Consider the following 23,234-nt stretch of genomic DNA (forward strand, 5'->3'; position numbering starts at 1 on the left):
GAACTTCTCTCTGGAGCTCGTCCTGGTAGATCTGGTTTCAGATCAGGATCAACCACAGACCCTTGATCAGGATCAGTCTGAGTCTCTGAACGCGGTCTTGGACTGCGTCCCACCCGCTCCCTCCCCGCTGAAGGCTGACACCAGGTCTTTGACGCTACTGGCTGATCGAGGTGTCTCCTCGTTTTTCCTCACCCTCGTCTTCCTCGGGTTGGTGTTAAGGCTCTTAGAGCGGAGGGTGGGGTACATCCTGTCCTCCCCCAGCAGCAGCTGCTCTGTCAGCTCCTCCCTGCTGCCATTACCGTGATTACTGTCCATCCTGGATTCGTTAGCCTCCTGACTTGTCTCAGTTCCGCTCTGCTCCCTCATCGCTGTTGGAGATGTGGAGGGGGTTGAGGCGGTGACCCCCCCCTGGTTCTGATGGGCAGGGCTGTAGATGATACTGCTGATGGACTTCCTGTTTGAGGAGCTACTGAGGGTCGGAGAAGACAAATACTGCATAACCTTCGACCTCTCCAGAGGAAAGGACACGGCCGCCTCCAGTCGGCTCTTCTCCGGCGGTCTCTCTAACTCCGCCCCCCATGGCTCTGCCCCTGTTTGCTCGGATGGAGGCGGGGTAGCGGTGCTGTGAGGTCTGATGTCTGGGTCGCAGGGGGAGATGAGGATGTCCACGTTGGACAGAGACTGAGCCCTTTCCCGTGGTTCTCTGACCTCCAGGGTCAAGCCGAACTCCGCCACGTCACCTGAAACTGACAGACTCTAAGATGAGAGCTCACATCGTGGTCTTAACTGGAAAAAAAACTTGTGTCTGTCAATATTAACATACAGAAAGACTAAATACACGTGTATTTTTTACTTATATGTATGTGACGTTTATATACTATGTATAGTAACAGGCAGCCACCATTAAAGCCTTTTCACAGGATCCTCTTTGTGCCTCTGTCCTTAAGCTATACAAACCTCTACATGGACCCTCTCATCTGGTCTCTGTCTCTCTCACCTGCTCCTGCTCCTGCTCCTGCTCCTGCTCCTGCTCCTGCTCCTGCTCCTGCTCCTGCTCCTGCTCCTGCTCCTGCTCCTGCTCCTGCTCCTGCTCCTGCTCCTGCTCCTGCTCCTGCTCCTGCTCCTGCTCCTGCTCCTGCTCCTGCTCCTGCTCCTGCTCCTGGTCTGTCAGGGCTCAGTTGGGCCTTCCTGTCGTGTCCCTCCGTGTCCCCAGACACTGACGTGCGGTCATCGTGGTCCAGTGCGTAGCGGTACAGACTGTAGCCGTCAGCGCTGTTGATGCTGCCATGTCGCAGCAAGGCAGGTTCGCAGACAGACGAGCCTCTGGAACGTGACCTGACAAGGTCGGCGTGGTCGATGCCCGCCAGCTTCTCCAGAGCGTTCATCATTCGGCCAGAGAACTCCTCCAGCTGACCCAGGCGCAGGTCCACGGTCTGCAGCGAAGCCTTCATTGACTGCTCCCTCTCATTCACTTCCTCCAGACACATGAACATGTTCTCAACCCTGAGGAGGAGCCAGTATCATGACATCACTTAGTCAGGCACACAAACATAGAGATCAGCAGTTTTTCTTTCAACGTTCTTTCTTTATTGTCATCACAGTCAGTATCATGTTTGTTCTATATGGATCAATAAATATTTAAACCCACAATCATCAGTGACCTAGACCAGTCTTCCATCACTCAGACAGGAAGAAATACACATAACGCAACAGAAAAACCTGAAGATCAGCGACTGTTTTTATTGTTTTGTAAAGTTTACCTAGTGTTGTAGAAAAAGGTGGTGTTAGTGTGTATGTGAATGTAGGTGCAGTGACCTCTGACCTCTCGGACGTGACTCGGATCCGCTCATTGTTGGACGACTGCTTCTGATCGTCCTTCTCTCTGAAATACTCCTCCACACACTGCTCCTCAAACTCATGGAGGCTTTTCAGCTCTTCAGCGCTCAGAACCAGCTCTAGGAAGAAAAACACCAGTAACCAAGGTGTCTGAGCTGGGCACTTAACGTGTTAAACCAAGCCTATTTTCTAGGCCTTTTCTCGAAAATTGCATATCCATAATATAATGAGTATATCTCTCTGCAACCATCAGGTCTATTTGAATAATTTTGGTGTCATAGTAAAGGGAAACAATTTAGAAATTGCTGAGATGTGTAAATTTCAGTATATGTGTTACTGGTGAAGAGTAAATGACGATAGCACACAGAAAAAATTTAATAAAATTAATATTAACCCCCCCCCCCAAAAAATCATATTTTGGATGAGTGTCCTTCAGAATGATACTAAAGCACAAAACCTCTATCAAATGATTGTACAATATATTATCTCTGCAATGGTTGATTCTGATAAAGTGAAGCAGTAAAAAATTATTGAGATTTTACTACAAAATATCCAGGCTGAGCTTTCCAAAATGTCAATTTTTGGCACAGCTTGGAACCACCTGCCACTATAAACCATTGTTTCATCTTTATTTTCACACAATTTGCATAAACTAATGCAGTTACGCCTGCCTCTATCTCTGCGGCGGATTGGTTGATTCGAGTGATTGACAGCTCATTTGAACCGTTAGAGCCAATAGAATGAGGCTATACCCACGTTGATGTGATTGACAGTAGCCTACTGGCAGCCAATCAGAATCAGAATCCTTCTCATGAGCCAATCAGAATCAGCAGAATCCTGAAATGTGTGACGCGCAGGCTGTTGTGTGCTGCGCTCACAAAGGTTCCCCGCTCCTAAAGCCCGTCCGGACCGATGTAACACCGGTCAAAGTTCAAACTGGAAATATTGTGGATTTACCATACTAGATCCATGGGATTTACCCATAGACATATAGGATTTACCCATAAAACAAACTTTTCATGGCAAAACAGCAAATGTAAGATGAAATTTACAGCCATGTTTTGGCCAAGCAGTGTCTGTGTCACTGTCTGTTTGCTCGTTTTTGGCTTCTCTCTCTGCCGTGCTTCTGTGTAGCCGCGGGTGCTATGTATCCTTCCAATCTTTGTAGTGGGCTCGAGCATAATGCACAGTAGTATACAAGTCAGAAATGTGGCGACTGGGTCCACACAGAGGTGCTTCATGAAGTTTGATGTTTAGTTGTTTATTTGAGTAGTGTTTGGGTCATATAAACATGGTTTTTACACGTTGTCGACCAGCTTATGCTGTTTAATTTGATGTGAAATATGGCTATTCTTTCATAATTAGTGCTGTAGAGGCTCTGTTCTGTAAGTCTGCCAGTCCCCCAAATGGGGGACTTTGGACTGGCCATGTTGCTGTATTACTTAAACTGACATGATGTGTGATGAAGTCTGATTTTACTAACATGTCCGAAATGAATGAATAAATAAATAAATAAATACAAATTTAAACTGATTGATTTAACCTAGTTGATTTCAACTGGTTAGTTTAGAAAGGGCAGAAGCCTTACGGAGTCGTCTCTCGCGGTCGTCACGGTCACCCTCTGGCTTGCGGCGGCAACGGCAGCACAACCTCTTTAGGACGATGTAGATGTGGGGGAAGACGATGAGGGGTGGGGGCAGGATGGGACGGTCGTGGAAGGTCATGATCAGCTGGTAACGCTGGAACTTCCAGACCTGGTTGGAGATGGACTTGACCTCGAAGAAGGTGTTGCTGCAAGGTGGAAGGAGGAGTCACGGGTTAGTTTGAGGTCGTCTTCTTCATTCCAGTGTGAGAGGGAGAAAATGTTTTTTCAGCTTTTATGTGTGTGTGTGTGTGTGTGTGTGTGTGTGTGTGTGTGTGTGTGTGTGTGTGTGTGTGTGTGTGTGTGTGTGTGTGTGTGACTGACTTGAACACAGCGATCAGCAGGTTGACCAGCAGGATATTTGCCACCAACAGGTAACAGGCCATGATGGCCGGAGTGAGCCAGGCTCCAGGGATACAGGGAGGAAGCTTCTTCCCGTCTTCATCATACATGTTGTCTCCACATGGAGCTGAATTGAATACACACATACACACACACACAGTCAAAGTGTGTCCTGACTTTGGACACATACAAAACTTTATTAGCGGTGTTTGTGTTTTTACTAATCATCGGAAAAAAAATAAAAGTCCTGCCTTCACAATAAAAGCCTCTAACCTGACAGATGGTCATAATTCTCTGAATCAGCTGTGGTGCATTCACTGACCTCTGACCGCTAAGTCAAATTTTTCATGGTGTTGCCACTGATTTCACGTAACTCTCCAGCTGCTAATTCTAACATGCTAATGCTACCGCCTGCTGAAAGAGGCTTTTACTATAAAGCAGCTGCAGGAAACAGCTTCCTGCTGCTGTAAATAAAGCTCAGACACTCACGGTTGATTTCCATCGCATAAACTGTCCAACAGTGGATGGCAGACAGGAAGAGACAAAAGAGACAACGTTACCATCAGTTGACAGAGAACAGAGACACAGAGACATGTTTTCAAAAGTGAGTGAGTAAGGAGGAGGACAGGTGAGGACAGTGAGGACTGGTGGGACAGCAAACAGTGAGGACAGATGATGTATCTGTGTCTCACAGTGGACTCTCGTCTTAGGGCCCATGGGGGGCGGCACAGTTGGGGACAGAGGATAGGTAAGCATATTGGGCAGGGGAGGACAGGGGACACGGGAGGACAGTGAATGTAGTGCGGACACGTGAGGGCAGTGAGGACAGGTCAGGACAGAGGACATAGCTGTGTCTTACGGTGGACTCTAGTCTTACGGTCTATGGAGTCAGCGAACACCTCTCCGTAGATCATCCAGTACGGCATGTAGAAGATGTTCCGGGCCAGACGCCATGTTGGCTCCTCGTCAGGGTGGAGGATTGCCTGCCGAGCTACACCGAAGCTCATCAGCACCACCAGCATGATGACCACGAAGTACAGCATGTCAATCATCTGAGGGGGTGGAGCCAGGGCCAAGGGGGCGGGATCAGAGGGACCAGAGACAACAGATCAGATACCAGAGGGACTGTCCTCTGCCCGATTCTTCTGTGCAGGACATCAGCAGGACATAAACCCGCCATGATTTCATGTTCACTGCTGATTTGAATGTGCAGTGTCACGACATGAAGTCGTACCATCTTGCCGATCATCATGACGTAGGGCCCCAGGTACTTGTTGACCCCGAAGATGTCAAGGACTCGGATGTACCAGAAGATGATGTCGACGCAGTAGATGACGCGTCCGTAGCCCATGTAGGGTTCATTGTGTAGCCGCAGCAGTAGCCCCAGCAGGAAGAAAGAGATGGCCACCAGGTCTGTGATGTTCCAGTAGTCCTCCAACCACACATTCACCTTCTGCTTCAGCTTCCCTGGCTCTGACATAAGGATCTGAGCACAGGGGTGACATCCAGTCAGCAACACACACCAGACATCAGACTCTCACCTGATACATGCCCATCGGATTTAAAATCAATTCAGACAGAGGAGGAGGATTTCGTCGGATTCTTGGAGTAACACTCTGTGCGACCACTAGACGTGGTCTTGTCGATGGGAGGAGGAGTGTAGCAAGGAGGAAGGTGAAAGGAAGCAGGAGATGACATCACTGGTAAGGAGGAGGAAGGGAGGTTAGAAATCAAACAAGGGCGGGAAAATCAAACAAAGGAGAGACTGAAAGGAGGAAGGAGGTCTGAACACAAGAAGTGAGAACAAAAGGAAAGGAGGAAAAGAGTTTAAAGTAAAAGTGAAAAAAAGACTTTAACTGAGGAAAGCTGAGGAATCTGTACGTGGACCCAGGACTCCGGAAAAGGAACTGAATCCCTGGAGCAGGCGGATCTGTCACTGCTCGGACTCAGGCGTGGCTTTCTCTCCGGGTCTGAGGACAACCGTGTACCCCTGTATCAGCAGATAAGTCCCCTTTACCCCAAACTCTCCTGGCTTCTCCCTGTCTGACCTGAGAATTACTCCTGCTCTCTCTCTCTCTCCCTCTCTCTCCCCTACCTGAAACACACATACCCCATCTCCTACCTGCCCGGAACTGGATTCTCTTCCCCTCTCCCTCCCCCACACACCTACATGCACACGCCTATGAACTGAACTGAACTGAATTGCATTCACTCCCACACTCCCTCTCCTTCCCCGGAACGGACTGGCCCCCTGAAGACTCACATACCAACCCCTGTCCCTCCCCACATACACACGCTCATATATACACCCTCTTGGACTTCAGTTAAGCAGAGACTTTATTTAAGGAAACAGTCTGCATATTTACGTTTAATTTAAGTTTTGTGAATTGACTGTTTTACCTCCTGATTTATCCTGCTTGATCTGATTAATTCGTTAAACTGTTTTGATGATGATGATGATGATGATGATATTGATGGCTGTCTGACTGAAAATAAGAATCTTTACTTTACCATCCTTACCCTCCTTGAGTTTGATGTGTTTGATTTTGGTTGATTATGTGATGTGACTTGTGTAGCAGGGAAGCGAGCTGCTGGGTTTTCTCTCCCTTATGAAGTAATCGTTTAACATAGAAATCATAATATAAAAGTGACAGTTTGAATTTACTATTCTGCTGTCTGGCGCCCAACCTTTTATTCTATTTAGGGAGAGGCTTCTACGCTACAACACACTGAGGTGAGGTCTGAACTGTGTGTGTGTCACAGCAGGACATGGAAACCAAGGACTGTCCTTCAAGATGAATCAATATGACTCAAATAGGATAATGACAGCTGATGAATAATCAGTCATCATGTCACCACGGGTTAATGAACCCACGCCTGAACCCCTGACTGTGCTCAGGGGGGCTTTGCTGTTTACCTGTCGGACCTTCTCCAGGCCCAGAGTGATGATGTAGGAGATGACAATCCACTCCTGCAGAGATGGCCATCTCTCCATCTTCACCAGGATGATGTAGTTGTAGAGCATCAGGTAGACCAGGTAGGAGATCTAAGGACACACACGGGTGGCTTCACCTTCAGGTCACATGATGATTAGAGGTGGAGCGTTCAATCAGCCCTCCCTCTCTAACCCCACCAACATAATCAGCTGACTTTAGGTCTAAATAGTCAATCAGAGTTTGCCATGATCCTATTCCTAACCTTTCAATTATGTCTTCCTTGTCTAGATCCGGGTGGGTTTATTATATTTCACCTAGCTCTTCCCTCTTTTCACATGATGACATTATGATGGGTCGAATAACTAAAAACATTGGCACATGGCAGTAAAAGTCTGTTTTTGCTGATTCAAATCACTATAGCAACACCAGCTGATATCACAAACCACAAAATGGACTTGCCGTGTTGAACCAGAACTTGGTGAAGGGGGCAGTGTAGAACTCGTAGATCTTCCTACCGATGGGAACTCTCTTTCCTCTCTTCTGTTTGCTCTGCGTTTCTTCTTCGTCACCTTTCTTGGATATGGCATCCACATTGGAGACGGCGTCCTGAAACAGAGGCTTCGTTAGAACCATGACCTTGACAACACAAACTGACATAGGCTCCTCCCCCTCCTGTACCTTGCTAGACTTGTTGTCGTCATCTTTGCTCTTGCTGTCCACGCCCTCCCTGGACGAGTGGAATGAAGCTTCTTCTCCGAAACGAAACTCCAGCAGCAGGATCGCCGGGGGAAAAACAATTCCCAGGATCACCTGCACAAAGAAAGTGGAATAGAATCAGTATCTGCCCCTGTGTCGAAACATGTGTCGCAAATACTCCCATGTTTACTCAAACAATGTTTACTCATGCAAAGTTAACACAATGTAAACTGTGAGAACTTGTTAGTTAGGGAAACAATGAGTTGACATCAGTTATCCCACTGATGAGGTGATATCTGAAGGTTGCACACATGTAGAGCTAATGTGAGGTAGATAATAAATTATCAATAATGATAGGTGCTGATCTCAGGTGTATTGAGGGTGAGGTTGAGGTGAAGTGACGTGTGGTTGAGTGAGGAATTGATCCAGAGTCGGTAAGTCACCTTCACCTTCCTCATCCAGCCACAGGTCACTTCACCTCCAGCATCATTGTGGACTTCTGTGGCAGAGCCTCAGTACCTTCAGGCTGTTGCTCTTGCCCATCCTCAAGCAGCCCATCCACATGTCCGTCAGTAGCATCTGGCTGCAGGTGTGGGCAATGAAGTCTCGGTGCTTGGCCGCGACGGCAAGCTTCAGACAGGTGGAGTTACTCCAGTTTTTCAGCTCATAGGTCAGAAGTTTCATGGCAACCTGTTCATCATGTTTGTACGACTGGTCCAAAAGCTCGTAGGCCAGCTGCCCAAACTCCCTGAAAAGTGAACAGCATGACATCATAACCACGCACCCCTGACCCCTGTGACCCTTGACCCCTGTGTGTGACTCACTTGGAGTTGTTCTCCAGATCCTGGAAGATGTCATCCACCAGCTCGCTCTGGGATGACTCATGGGCCATGGCCTTGTACAGTTTACAGGCTACTAAGGCTTTGGCCATGGCCTCCTCCCCTCGCTGCCACAAGAACAGCGCCATCTTTTGGCGCTTCATCAGCACTGCCCACACCATCAGCTCATGGAAAGGGTACTGGAACCTGCTGACCTCAGGGTCGTCAACGTCAATGTCCACCTCCTCCTCTTTCTTCTTGTTCTTCTTTCCTTTCCCCTTGGAACGGGGCTCGTCATCCTGCAGATGCAAGAACACGTGTCAGACTCAGAGAGACAGGACAACAGGAAGTGACACATAAACGCTGCCAACTTACCTCCATCCCAAGAAGCTTCAGAGCTTTGGGCTGCAAGAAGGAAATAGCTAGGTTAGATAATCTGGTCCTGGAACTTTAGCAGCTTCAGATACTGAACTCTCTGTGTTCCCATTGTATTCCCATTGTGTTCCCATTGACTTTCCATTGTGTACCCATTGTGTCCCCATTGTGTTCCCATTGTGTTCCCATTGAGTTCCCTTTGTGTTCCTTCTGAGTTCTGTCACTCACCCGTTTGAGGCCGTACAGGTTGTTGTACAGTGTCCGGAAGTTCTTCCTGGTGTAATTGCAGCGATATGCTCCGCCCATCAGGAGCTCAAGCACCAATCCAATATCGATCAGTGTGATCTGATAATCTGGAGGAAGGTTTCCCTGAAACACAAACCTGCTCATGACCTGGTTCTCACTCTGTTCTCACTGTCAACAGGAAGTAAATGTTGGCAGCTGAGAGAGAAAAACTGAGTGTCCAGTCCATGCTGTTTATGCGCGATTCAAACTTTTGTGTTTGTTTCTGGCCATCAGGAAAAAGGATTGATTGATTGATTGATTGATTGATTGATTGATTGATTGATTGATTGATTGATTGATTGATTGATTGATTGATTGATTGATTGATTGATTGATTGATTGATTGATTTTTAGCTGCATTGAAAGCATCACTAACCTTTTTGACGTCTCTGACCACGAAGTGCAACGTGTTGACCGGACCCAGCTTCTGTAGAACCAGAACCAGACAGGGACTGTGATGTCGACAGCTTTACACACTGACTGAATGTGAACATCTGACGTTAATCTGACCATTATGTTGTAGCAACATGAGACTGAGACTAGAGGTTTAATTTAAGATCAGAGATGACGGATTCTGAGCGTATCAACTCTCTTGTCAGTGAGAAGATGGAGGGTAAAGCTTAAAGCTTTGTTTCATTACTTTGAAGCAGACATCACCTTGTTCACCTGTCTACTCCTGCCTGCAGGGGGACGAGTCTCACCGTGTTGTAGAGCTCCTCCAGGCGGGGGATGGTCAGGAAGTGATGGATGTTTACACCATTCTCGATCAGCAGCTTCACAAAGTCCACTCTGTCCAGGACCAGGGCGTCCATCATGGCCTGTTCCAGAGAGTTCACCTGTGGGAGGAGCATCATCATCATCATCATCATCATCCCCACCCTAACTTGAAGAAACTGTGGAGCTGTTGTGCTGTGTTGAAATGACTGACATCTGTCACTCATCCCCCTGTAATATTTGTGAGACTAAACCCAGTGCTGTGACTGGTCGGTACTGCCCCCTGCTGTTACACCTGAGAACCTTTCTGTTGAATTTGTTCCTGCCTTTGACAGACAGCTGATCAGTGGAGGAGGTGGCAGCATGCGACAAGTCAAGACAAGCCTCACCCAGTTGAGCAGCTCCAGTTTACGAGGGTCGGTCTCCTCTGGTGGTTCAGGTTTAGTTTTGCCTCCTTTTCCTTTCTTCCCTCTGGCTTTCCCTTTCCCTCCTCCCCCTCCCCCGGCCCCACCTCCCCCTGCCCTCTGGGCTGAGGGGCTTTTAGGACGGTCGGGGGGTAAGGTGGTGACAGGCTGCAGAAAGAGAAAGACACATGATGTTTTACTGAGATGATTAGATGTGATGCTGCCACTGAGCTTTGGTTCTGAAACAGGACTGATCATCAGTGATCAGTAGATGAGTGAGGTGGACTCACAGGCCAGTGGTGTCCATACACAAAGATCTGACTGTGGGCGATGTCCACTCTGTTCCAAGCCAGAGCCAGGCTCAGCTGATCAGAAGCCGATGCGTTTGTGCCTAAAACAAACACCACAGGTGTTAACTGTGACTGTCTGTGAGTATGTGTGGGTATATGTGCATGCGTTAGTTACCTTTGAGCAAAGCTGTGAGAATGGACATCTCGATGTCCTGCTGTCCCTCTGAGCCCATCCTAAACACTGTGATCTACACAACACAACACGCACTGTGAGACGCACACCGCTCCAGCCATTCTTGTAGTAACACAGGTACACAGCTGTGGTGGAGCAGCTGCCCCATGCACACAGGTTATTTTAGTAGTCTGTTGGTTTTATTGTGGAAGTACATCAACACAACACAATCAACATGTGGTTCAGAAGAGAACAAGCCGCAGATACATGATGAGTTGAACCCTGGAACATGGTTGGGACCTGATCTGAGCCATCGACCTGCAGCTTTCATCTAACAGTGACCGTTTAGAGTGATGAGGTGATGTAATGTTTGGCTGCAGCTGTCGACGGGAGGAAGCAGAGGATTGTAGGATTAAATAAACAGAACAATCTGCACTAAGAGCTGCAGTTGGGGTCAAAGGTCAAACCTTTATCATTATGTTAATGTCAGGATGGCCAAGGTCTCATAGCAGGTTTAATCAGCCTGGACCGCTGGCTCCACCCCCTGGGTCCTGATTGGCTGAGACAGGAAGAGAGGGGTGTGTGTGGGGGCAACCTACCAGAGCTCGTTTCTTCATGCACTCCATCACCATGGTGAAGATCTGCTGCGCCTGGGTGCGGTTGTAGTTGAACGTCTTTTGAATGGTGACCAGCAGTTGCTCCCTGACGCTGTCACTCACCAACCTATGACAGACACACAGACGCTCCGGTTAGCTGTCGGTGGACGGCGGCCTCAGGATGTTCTAGCGTACTGGGCGCCCACTAAGATCACATCAGATAGTGACCTGGTTTACACTGAGGTCACAAGTGAGATCTTTTGAAGGAAACACGCACCATAGGTGGAAGAAACCTGACTCCTCCTCCTCTGCTGTCAGTCCCTGCTCATTTCCATCACCTGGGACTAACTCAGGCCTGTGACCACTGTTAGTGTGGTAACAGTCAGTGGCAACAGGATACACATATGATTGTCAGTTTGTCAGAGAGAGTTTTGATTTTCTTTTTTCTCCTGTAACTATTGAAGTCTTCCCACAGGCAAACATTTTCTGCTGAACTGAGCTGGAGTCTTAATTTAGTCAGAATCAATTCTATCTCACAGTCTGAACTGAAGAACTAAACTTACTGAAGTCTCACTGTCAGAGCCAAGGATGGAAGTCAGGATCCCCACACTAATCTGAGCCACCGTTCTACTGACCCTAAAGGTCATAGGTCATGGTTAGGATTTGGTGTGAGGACCATCTGTCACATCTTCTGCATCTGTCACATCTGTCACATCTGTCATGCAGGCTCTGATATAGTTCAGTGATGTTTCAAACGTCACAAGAAACATTAAAAAGAAGAATCAGAATATATAGTCCGAGATTAAAACTGATCCAGAATCAGGACACTGCAGTCTGTTCAATTAAGGTGGGATCCCTATCACACCTGCTCACACCTCTGCGGCGTCTACTCTCAGACTGAGATCCTCACCCGTCCTCCTGACAGTATCTGTGAGCAAAGGAGATGATGTCAGAGGCCCGACCGCTGCCGTCACAGATCACCACAGGAACTGGAGGTTCCTCCTTTAGACTCTCCAGCACAATGGAGATGACATTAGGACCTCCCTCCAGGATCAGGCACACCACAGGAACCCCCTGACCGAGACCTGATAAACACACACACATAGAGAATCTGTAAGGATGACGCACACCTGGGGCCTCATGTATCAATACTTGCGTGGATTTCATACTGAAACATGGCGTACGCCAGAATCCAGAAACTGTCGTACGCACAAAGAAAATCTGATGTATCAAAGTGTGCGTACGCATGGATCCAAGCACTTTTCCTTTGTACATCCCAATCAACGTGGAATTGAGCGCACATGTAGAAGTGCCGAACTCCTCCCTGTCCACGCCTCCATTTAAATATGCAAATCAATGTAAATCAGGCCTGCACCAAAGATTCCCTTCTCTTTACGGTCAGATAACACCATGAAAAACTGTGAGGAACAGCAATTTAACCAAATTTGAGTTGAAGGTGCTCCTCGATAAAGTTGAGCCGTGTAAACATCTTTTTTTTTTTTTTTTTTTGCCGTCCTCCGGCACCAGCACAAAGGGGGTGGGAGAGTGTGTGTGTTATATAAAGGTGAACGTGAGGCGGAGGACCGCTGTCATCCCAAATGAAAGCAGACAATGTACTCGATAATTAAATTATGTGAAATGGATTTATGATTGTCATTTGCCTTTTTTTATACACAGATCGCGTAGTAAATAAATGCAGAAGTGCGCCAGGGAGGCTGATCAAGACACATGTCCAACTTTACGCATGTGTTTATTGACATTAAGTACTTTAGTGTGTGTAGTTTAACCAGCAAAAAAAGAAAGTCACTGACAGTGTGATATCTGGGCGGACATGCTCAGTGTGCATCGGGGGTTATAGGACAATTAAACAAATACATTTACTTTGCAGTGCCAGCCTGTAATCTGTTCCCAACTATGCTGAATGAATTAATCGTGCGCTGAACCAGCCATCTCGCCACAATGTTTGTTAATATGTGATGCATCTGTACATTCACTTCGCACTGCAGCATCTGCAATATCTTAAAACTAAAGCTGACGGTACCACTTTGCGCGTGCTTTTATATCCACCTATCTAATTGCAACACGTGGATGGGTTGTTCATAAATGTGTCTCTGATGTGCACATTACTCTGAGGACTAATTGTTTTCACATTATTAACAGTTTCACAGCTTCACCTCTAAGTGTCGCCAAAGGAACAATAGCTGTAGAAACGTGCGTACGCCAGCTATGGAGTTGGCGTGGGCCACCGCACTTTTCCACGGTCATTTCACTTTTGATACATCTGAACGTTGGCGTGGAAAATTACGTACGCCACTTTTTTGTGCGTACGCAACATTGATACATGAGGCCCCTGATCCGGACCAGAGCCCAGACCTATGAAACCTGATTACAGTCATCAAACATCACAGTAATTGTATTTAAATTCATTTAGTGTCTTTTCACTTGAATGAAACAACATGATCACATAATCCAAGCTGACCATAAAGACAGAGAACAGGACAAACTGTTGCACAAAGACAGGAAGTAGATGAAAACGTTATCTTAACTTAGCACAAAGACAAACAAACATGTGGGAACATTAGCCTGGCTTTGCTTAAAAACTGGGAGCAGAGCAAAGTGTGAACCTAGCTTGGCACAAAAACGGGAAGGAGGATGTTTAGCATAAAGACTGAAAGCAGGTGGGGCTGTGTTAAGCTGTGCTCCTCGTGGCTGCAGTAAAGGTGACAGCTGAGCCGCCCTTTGCCGTCTCTGCCTCACACTCAGCTCCAGGCACAGGATGACAAAGGGAAACCCACAGGTCACATGACGTGTCATGATTGGTGAGTCCAAAACTGATGAGCCTGAATCTGGACCTGGATCAGAACTTTTGAGGATGAATGTATTTGGTATTGCCGCAAACTGCTCAGGTTTGATGTAAACAGGTCACATGACTCACGTGTGTTGATCTTCTGCAGGGCGATGTGTTTCTCCAGCTGCCGGCGGAGGCGGACCTCAGCGCCATACTTCCCACTGGTCCCGTTATCAGACAGAATGAAGTGGGAGTGGCTGCTGTTCAGGACCGCAAGCTTGCAGAGTGGGTTTGACATGGTCTGATAGGGCCGAGTCACCTGAAACACATGAGATTGTTGGAATCAGAGGTGGGAGGAACAAGTTACTGTTTTACAAACCACCGGTAAGTCTGGACTGAAGAACGAGAAGAACACAGTCCTCATTGTAATACAGATTGGCCTGGTTGAGTCTGCTTCAGTCCAGTTTGGCCTGGTTTAAACTGGACTTACGTCTCTCCCAATCAGGTCCTCTTTGTTCTCGATGATTCCCCACGGTGCGATGCCTATGGCACAGACTTTCCCCCTGGACTTGGACGAATGATCTTTCAGAGCATCTCCAACATGGCGGATCACTCCTGAAAGACAGAGGCCCAACAGGGTCAGGACCAGTGGGTAGGACTGATCTGGATCTGGATCCACGGCTGACTATGGTACCTGTGCTGACTCCTCCAGTGAAGATCCAGGCTCCGGTTGTCACAGCAGCTTTGATCAGACCTTTTCCAAACACCTGCTTCAGTTTGGGTGGCAGGTCGAAGTTCTGCAGACCTCCATGGACAGAGATGAGGAGTGTGGGGAGCTCCAGCTGCCAGTCCTTCACCATGAGGTGAAGCAGGGAGTCCGGCTTTGAGTCATAGGAGACCCTGATGTACTGCAGGAGGAGGAGGAGGAGGAAGAAGAGGAGGTGGAGCAAGAGGGTGGGAGCTGTTTACAGTGACATGGATGAATCTCACGACAAACCATCACAGTAGATGCGTGTGTTTGGTACCATTGCCTTGTTGATGTGCCCCCCTCCCTGGAACTCAATGACCCCATAGGCGTCAGTGGGGGAGGTCTGGGTATGTTTGAGGGGGGTCCACTTCTCAGCAGGTTGGACCTCCAGTTGGACCAGCGGGGCCCCCTCCTCTTTGGCTCCTGGGGGGACGGCGGTGTGCTGTGTCAGCAGCTGACCACAGCTGCACCTGAACAACAACAGAGAAGACGATTTAGACATCACAGGTCCACAGGCTGCCACGTCTCATAGCCGTCAGGTCTCAGGTGAGGAGGGGGAGTCACTGTTGACTCTCCATGTATCAGTGAGGCAGGCCTAACCTGCTGGCATCTTTGCTGGGGATGATCTGGACACATTCTCTCTTGTTGAACGTCCTCTCAATCCAGACTCTGTGGACCTGAGGAAACAGGAAGTAAGGAAGTGAAGAGCAGCCTGCAGAGAGGTCAGAGGTCAGGGGTGAGGATTGATCTTCATGAGGAAGATATTCTAGTGAGACACACTGCAGCAGGATCTGGTTCACTGATCGGTCTGATGATGTTTCAACAGCGTGTCAGTAGATCTCTTGAGAAGACAGTGACAGAATGATACAGACTGATGATGATACGTGAGAGCAGCTGCTGCTGTCATTGTTTCTTTCTTCTTCTTTGGTCTTTTTCAGGCCACAAGCGGCTGAAACATCAAAATGTTCACGTGTGTGCAGATCTGGCTAATTACTGGGAGAGTGGAGCTTTCCATTTCTTTATGCATCCAATCCTCTTACACTCTAATCCTGCAGGGGCCACACACACACAAACAAGACCCTGAAATCTACTTTCTGTGTTTCAATCCATACACCACTAATGACTTTGTGTATGTGTTAATGTGTGTGTGTGTGTGTGTGTGTGTGTGTGTGTGTGTGTGTGTGTGTGTGTGTGTGTGTGTGTGTGTGTGTGTGTGTGTGTGTGTTCTCTGAAGCACTTTGATAAATTCCTGCACTTTGGATGAAGGAGGATTAACATGTGAACATTACATGATCCCTGGGTTTATTGTCTGTTTCACATGAACGATGAACTACCATCATCATCATCATCATCATCATCATCATCATCATCATCATCATCATCATCATCATCATCATCATCATCATCATCATCATCATCATCATCAGTCACTGACCTTAGCCGTTCACATGAGAGGTGATGAACAGAGCTGAGTTTAAATTCCACCTATTTTCTCACTGTTGAGCGAGGTGTATGTGTAGCTTGTAATAGAAACACCCCGTAGTGAAGAGAAGTACACATTAACATCATACATTGTACATATAACACAAGAAGTAACATTACACAGTACACAGTAGTGTGCAGTAGACGTATAAAGTAGTGCGTAGTAAAAGTACACAGTACTGTGTAGAGGTCCACAACTGTCCTGTCAGTGATGTCACAGCTCAGTGTGAAAGTTCCTGTTAAACAACATTAATCTCATTTACAACACTGATAATCCCCCCCACACCCCACCCAGAGCGTTTAATCTGTCACTCACAGTTTATTAGTGTATTTACCACGGCGCAGACTAAGGCTCATCACAGATGTGTTTAATGACAGCAGGAGCTGTGGTGAGGATGATGAAGATAACCCCTCCCCCACTGAGACACTGGCACATGAAAACTCAACAATTGTCATGTTCTCACCTGAAGTCCCCTGATCAGGTCACATGATCAGAGGAGGAGGACGTTTGAGAGACTAAAGTCTGAGACACTTGAGTCGACTTGAGTCTGAGCAGACTTAGACAGGGTTGTCATTTTTCTGGGCTCAGTTTTCAGCTGAGTCTCAGAGTCTGAGGGTGAATTCCAATTCCTCTCTCAACCCTCAAGCTCAACTCCTAATTTTAGTAGCCCTCAAAACCAAGTGTTAAAGGCTATTTTGTTACTTAGAAATGGCACACCCCTTAAATGCAGATACGTCTAAGTCTCAGTCACATGAGTCTCAGTCTCAGGTGAGTCTTACCCTCTGTGATCCAGATGATGCACTGCGTTTGATGGACGAGTGTTTGAAGGATCCGTTTGTCCCTCTCCTCCCTCTGTTGTCCATGTTGACAAAGTTCAGCTGTCCTCCACCTTCATCCTCGTCCTCCTCCTCTGTCCTGTCTCCTCTGCGTCCTCCCCTCTGTCTTCTATGTCTCTTGTGATCCCGCAGCCTTTGGTCTTTGATGCGTTCAGGCGTCTCTCTGGGTGGGATGTGGCAGACAGAGACCCCGTCCTCCCTCTGTAATCAGGATTAGTGGATGCTTCTGAGGATGGGGGGGCAGGGCTCTTTAATGGATGCAGATTTAATAAATGGTGATTGAAGGTAAATCCACTTTAGGACACACTGCCTCCAGAACTCACTCCAGGGGCAGGGCTCCACCTGCTGGCATCGCATGTGCATGCAACCAGGTACTGAACACCTGTTGAGATGCTGCTGTGTGATTGGCCATCTGCTGAATGTGGTGGGTCATCCTCTTCAGACGGTGGAGAAACATTAAGCAAGTGATGAGACACGCATCAGAGCACACATCGCACACACACACAGCTGACACAGACCGTGTTGTTTCTTCAGTCATATAAATGAGAGCTGCACGATTAATCACAGTGTAATGCAAATCACAGGAGCTACATTTTTAAAAATAAAGTCAATGTGGGTCAAACCTTGTTGTGCTTTGTCAGTAGCCTACCATGAGTGTTGTGTTGCTACGAGATGCTCTGGACAACATGTTCTCAAGACACATCACATGAGTGATGTTTGTTGGGTACAAGACCCAGCAAACACCACACAATCATACCCAAGAGACCTGGAAAACCTAAACCATGTCCTCCTGAGACAGTCTGTCCAGCTGTCCACACACTAGCTCTGTATACAGTAGTAGAGAGAGAGACCTTAGGCAGGAACCCTGTCAGCTCTACCATGTGTCCACTAGATGGTGCTGACTGGTCATGTAAGGAGTTAATCATCAGTCACCTCTGACCATCAACAGTCTTTGCAGCTTTGATCCACTGTGGAGCAACAAGAGGATCCAAACCTGTGGGCGTCACATCCTCACTGACATCACTTCTACATTCAATGTAAGGTTGAGGGTTGTACAGACATTGCTGTTGCAGGTGAAGTTCAGAGCAGCTCAGACTTGTGACGGAGGAGGACGAGGAGGAGGAGGAGGAGGAGGAGGGGGAGCTCAGGGATTAGGATGACTGAGCTGCATTCATACAGGGCTTGCTTCAGTGACCACTCATCATGCTTCACTCTATTGCACGGGGGATCCCTCTTACATTGCTCACCCTGAGGATTCTCCTGTTTTTCACCCAGTTGAGGGTTTTCTTGGGAGTTTTCCGTGTGAGGGTCTTAGGGCAGAGGATGTTGTTATGTTGCTGTGTAAAACCCTTTGAGACAAACTAGAAAAATGGGCTAAATAAACTTGCCTGCATACTCACATTCACCACTGACACAAAACTGTCACAGACTTATGACACATCAGAGGCAGCTTGTAGTTCAATATCACACACATGTTGCCTGGAGGTGCTGGTCATCAAACCACTTGCTCAGGAGTTTGACCGAGTCATTGAGAGAGTCCTGACCAGACGTCCAGTCTCATCTACCACAGGTCTGGTTAGACCCTTTGAAAACTCCTTATGGACACTGATATGAAGAGAGAGGGAGAGAGAGAGAGCTTTGGCAATATTGTATATCACAGTCATGCCAATAAAGCAAATTTAAATTGAAAAAAAAAATTGAGAGAAAGAGAGAGTAGTTATTTCTAATAGTTCACCAATCAATTACAAATATTTGACCAGTTGTGAACACTCCATTAGTGACTTTCAGGGTTTGTGACACTAGTGAATCTCAACTCTGAGCTGATATTGATGAAGTTAGAAAGTTTCTCTCTGCATCAGTTTGGACGGACGAAGAAGGTGCCTGCACACAAAGCAATAAACTGGTGTAATAAACGTATATATAAAAATGTTTACACTGTAATTCATGCTGTATTATACTGTATATAATACTGTATAATATACAGTATATAAATACAGTTGCAACCAGAAGTTTACATACACATAGGCTACTGTAAGTGTTTTACATTGACTGTGACGTTAAACAGTTTGGAGAATTCCACATTGTGTTGTTTTGGCTTTGGAAGCTTTTGATTGTCATGGTCTGTGTCTTGATTTCCTGTTTTATTTTGAAGTCAGTGTCCTGTCTTCCTGTGTGCGCCCTGCTGTGATTACCTAATGTGCCTCACCTGTGTTGACTCCCCCACCTGTGCCTGGTTTCTAGTTGTGTATTTAACCTCTGTGTTGTCCATTGTCCTCTGTCGGATCATCTGTGTTGTATCTCCTGTTTTGCCATCACAAAGCCCCAACCTCAATCCTATAGAAGATTTGTGGGTGGCAATGAAAGGCAAGCAAAACAGCCGACAAACTTGACTCAGCTCCACCTGTTGTGTCAGGAGGAAAATGGGCAAATTTCCAACAAGATATTGTGAAAAACTTGTGGAAGGCTTTACCAAATACTAACCAAGTGTACCCTGCAGGAAAAGTAAAACCCTGCAGGAAAGTAAAAAAACAAAAACATGTCTTATGAAATGCTTTAAATTTGTTTGAAGGGTCAAGTTGACACTGTGTGTGTGTGTGTGTGTGTGTGTGTGTGTGTGTGTGTGTGTGTGTGTGTGTGTGTGTGTGTGTGTGTGTGTGTGTGTGTGTGTGTGTGTGTGTGTGTGTGTGTGTGTGTGTGTGTGTGTGTGTGTAAATGTCTGACTATGATGGAAATCATTAAAAAAAAATTGGTAACCCTTTAATTTACAGGCCATTAATTACGTGATAATGTCAAGGAATAGCCAAGAAATAACAATTAATTGCGCCATAATGTCTAGAAATAGTGTGGAAATAACGGTCAATTTCATAGAAATGTAGAATGTAGAAATAATGATTGATTGAGTAGAAATAGGCCAGAAACAACAGTCAATTGTAAGGACTTTGGGGGGGAAAATTCTGGCCTTTCCCAAAAAAATCAAAGCATGAAAAGCATAGGTAATCTTTTGCCTTTATGAAAAACATGACATTACTATGAAATTGACCGTTATTTTTAGGCTATTTCTTGACATAACTACGCAATTAATTGTTATTTCTTGGCTATTTCTTGACATTATCACGTAAGCAACGGCCTGTTAATTAAAGGGTTACCAAAAAATTCTCTAAAAATTATTTCTGTCATTATTCTGACAATTTACAAATATAAAAAAATTGGATCCTTATTGCCCTAAGGTTTCCTTCAACTTCACTGTCAGACCTGAAGAAGAGAAAAGGTGTGTGTGTGTGTTTGTCTTTTTCTAAACTGTGTAACCTCTGGTTGAAACTGTATATATCTCCAAGGTTCCTGCGGTGGAACCAGAGCAACAGAGACATAACACAAACTTTTGTTTTGGTCTTTATTGGGTTGATGATGATATCACTTCCAGTTTCAGCTGCAGCCACAGAGCTTCAACAGTCACCACAGAAAGAAGGAACAACATGGATCCAGAAGTTGCTGCAGAGTCATGTGACCCAAAGGTCACGTGACGGAGTGCAGCATGTTCTACACACTAACATGTATTTATATGTTGACGTCCGGAGCAGTAGTTATAAACCAGTTATAATTTCCACTAATGTATAAATAAAATTTTATGTGACACGTTTCTCGCTGAGACAGTTAAGTGACCTCATCGCAGCTGCAAATGAGGTCACTTCTCCAGGATCACATCATGTATGATCACGTCTCTGTTAATAATTTTTCTCTCACTTTATTTTGGAGTGACTCAAACAATCTGTCAGGTTGTAGATTTTTATAGGAAAATATTTTATACAAGTGTCTAAACAAGACCAGGCCGGACTGGACCACCACTCAATTCTGCATCACTTCTGTCATATCCACACGCACACACACACACACACACACACACACACACACACACACACACACACACACACACACACACACACACACACACACACACACACACACACACACACACACACACACACACACACACACACACACACACACACACACAGAGTGTTCAAAGTTCAAGGTTTGATCCAGAATAAGTGCTGTAGGAGCTGTACGACCCCCTCCTTATTTGTCAGCCTTCATCTTGGTGTCATACGTCCCAGCGTTCTTGTACGACCCCACGTAGCCGGTCTTCTCCACAAGCTCCTCCCGTCCCCCACGGCCACGGCCCCGCCCGCTCTCATCGAAGCGCTCCTTGTGTGAGCCTGTGTAACGGGACGTGTCAGTGAGTCGGTCCACGGCTGCTGTCTTTGCCACTTTCTGATGGAGACAGACACAGATGACAGGAAGTTAATCAACCAGGTGAGGACAGTGAGGACAATGAGGGTAGTAATAAGACAGGTAAGACAGTGAGGACAGGTGGGGTCATTGAGGGCAGAGAGGACAGCAGAAGACAGGTGAGACAGGTGACGACATTGAGTGAAGTGAGGACATTTTAATAAGTCCCTCCTCCTCTCACCGTCACGCCCGCATTGGCTGGCTCCGCCCCCTCCACCAGGCCGATGATGGAGCGCACTGCCTCCTCTTTACTTTGGCCCTTGAACCTCTTTGGAGCCAAGTCTTCCAGGGCCTTGAGGAACTCCTCGTAGGAGATGTGACGGGACGTCTTCTGCCTGTACATACACATACAGTGACACATAACTCTTATTGTTATTAGTGTGTGTGTGTGTCCCTGTGTGTGTGTGTCCCTGTGTGTGTGTGTGAGACTGACTTGACTTTAGAGAACATGATGTCCACGTCCGTGCCGGTGACATTCTTGCCGTCAATCACTCTACAGTCTTTACACAGTTTGGCCCAGTTCTTCCCGTTAAGCCCGTCCCCTGTTGCCTTGGAATCACCGTGGATGGCGAACTTTTTGAACGTGTCCAGAAGCTGCTCCATGTCTGTATTCGTCGCCATGATGGAAGATACCTGAAGCAGGAAGTGAGGAAGGAGCTGATGAAACCAGACCAGCAGGTAGCTGGAAGATCACAGTACTCTACTTAGATAATGCACCATCAGTGATTTAAGAGTGTTCTAGTCGTTGTCATTGTTTCATAGCTTAATTAAAGTTAATTATTTCACCTTAAAGTGATAAAGTTTCAAAATAATTTAGAAGTGTCATTGTCTTGTAACAGAGAGAATGGCCCATACGACTGACACAGATGGCCTGGTATTGCTGATAACTTTGGTTGCCTGCCCAGCACTCTCTTACAAAAACACATATGGCTTCATGTTAACATGTCACACACCAACATCAACACCTCTGCCTATAAGAAGCCAGCTAGTTCATTATTCTCAGTGTGCTCGTCATGGCAGAGGAAGGAGAAGTTGTGGGAGGAAGAGAAGAAGACAGCGTAGTCGAGAAAGGACCAGAGCTCAGAGGAAAGACCGACACCAGCAAAGACATGACAAGTAAGTCATGTCTTTGCTGCTTCCATAGGTTTCAGCTTGTGAACAATGCCACATAGGCCATAATGCATTGGTCCCAAAACACCAACATAGACACACAGTCTTGTGTTTGTTGCAAACACTGAGACCTAGACTTACTGACTGTCCTTAAATTACCCTTAAATAACAAATTGAACCAATCAGCTTATTCTCTGATAAGTCAACTCGTTAATCAATAGGTGCATGTGCATGACTCTCACACACACATGCATGCTCACACACAAAGAGGCAAGTGTAAATGCAGTGTCCTGTTTATAACATATGAGAATTGTACATGTTGATGTGCACTGCTCTCCAGGTTATTGAACAGATATGAAATCTGCATATTTATATGTTTTTCTCATTAATCTTAAAATGCGATTGTGTTCATAATATGGACATATAGTGAGCTGTGAGTACATCATGCATAAACTTTTATATCTAAGTTTTGCATCGTTTGACTCATGATCATCAGACATTTTATAGACAGAGTCATAAAGTTGATCAACTACAATAAAAACAGTTATTATTATAAAGTACTCATGTCATCATCATCATCATCATCATATGCATTTAGAGATTATATGATCAATTACACCCTCCTCCTCCTGTGGACCAGCATGACGTTGGTCCACTTGACTGATTTAGTTCTTGAATTTGCGTCCTACCTGTCTGTCCTCTGTCCTCCGTCCGTCTTCTCTTCTCCTACGTCCGTCTCTTCTTCTCTGTCACCCTCTTTTTCTCCTCTGTCTGTCTCTTCTTCTTCTCTGTCTCCCGTCTTCTGACCCTGAGCGGCCGCTGCACGATTCAAATGAGCTCAGAGTGCCGAGGGCTTGTTATCGTCTGTTTACCCCG

General features: G+C 46.5%; 2 protein-coding genes across 2 annotated transcripts; both read right to left on the minus strand.

Moving 5' to 3' along the window:
* Positions 1–72: 72 nt before the first annotated feature.
* Positions 73–17,015, minus strand: LOC311008150 (transient receptor potential cation channel subfamily M member 1-like; the record flags this gene model as incomplete). The annotated part of the gene is made up of 28 exons (XM_084001585.1): positions 16,905–17,015; positions 15,243–15,319; positions 14,920–15,112; positions 14,589–14,802; positions 14,385–14,509; positions 14,042–14,213; positions 12,017–12,191; positions 11,110–11,233; positions 10,514–10,586; positions 10,339–10,439; positions 10,034–10,216; positions 9,632–9,766; positions 9,307–9,357; positions 8,874–9,014; positions 8,646–8,675; positions 8,277–8,569; positions 7,972–8,200; positions 7,435–7,566; positions 7,216–7,362; positions 6,738–6,866; positions 5,055–5,306; positions 4,698–4,872; positions 4,310–4,330; positions 3,803–3,947; positions 3,425–3,627; positions 1,823–1,955; positions 1,124–1,503; positions 73–740 (listed from the first exon to the last, which is right to left on the minus strand). Exons 1-28 carry the CDS (start codon positions 16,986–16,988, stop codon positions 73–75), a joined length of 4,785 nt encoding a protein of 1,594 aa, XP_083857711.1. The 5' UTR covers positions 16,989–17,015.
* A 3,376-nt stretch (positions 17,016–20,391) lies between these two features.
* On the minus strand, positions 20,392–23,234 carry tppp3 (tubulin polymerization-promoting protein family member 3). Its single transcript, XM_083996422.1, has 4 exons — positions 23,048–23,234; positions 21,682–21,881; positions 21,430–21,583; positions 20,392–21,230 (listed from the first exon to the last, which is right to left on the minus strand). The coding sequence occupies exons 2-4, from the start codon at positions 21,867–21,869 to the stop codon at positions 21,036–21,038; spliced, it is 537 nt and encodes a 178-aa protein (XP_083852548.1). The 5' UTR covers positions 21,870–21,881; positions 23,048–23,234; the 3' UTR covers positions 20,392–21,035.

The sequence above is a fragment of the Trachurus trachurus genome (assembly GCF_905171665.1).
Source record: "Trachurus trachurus genome assembly, chromosome: 3".
Lineage (NCBI taxonomy): Eukaryota > Metazoa > Chordata > Actinopteri > Carangiformes > Carangidae > Trachurus > Trachurus trachurus.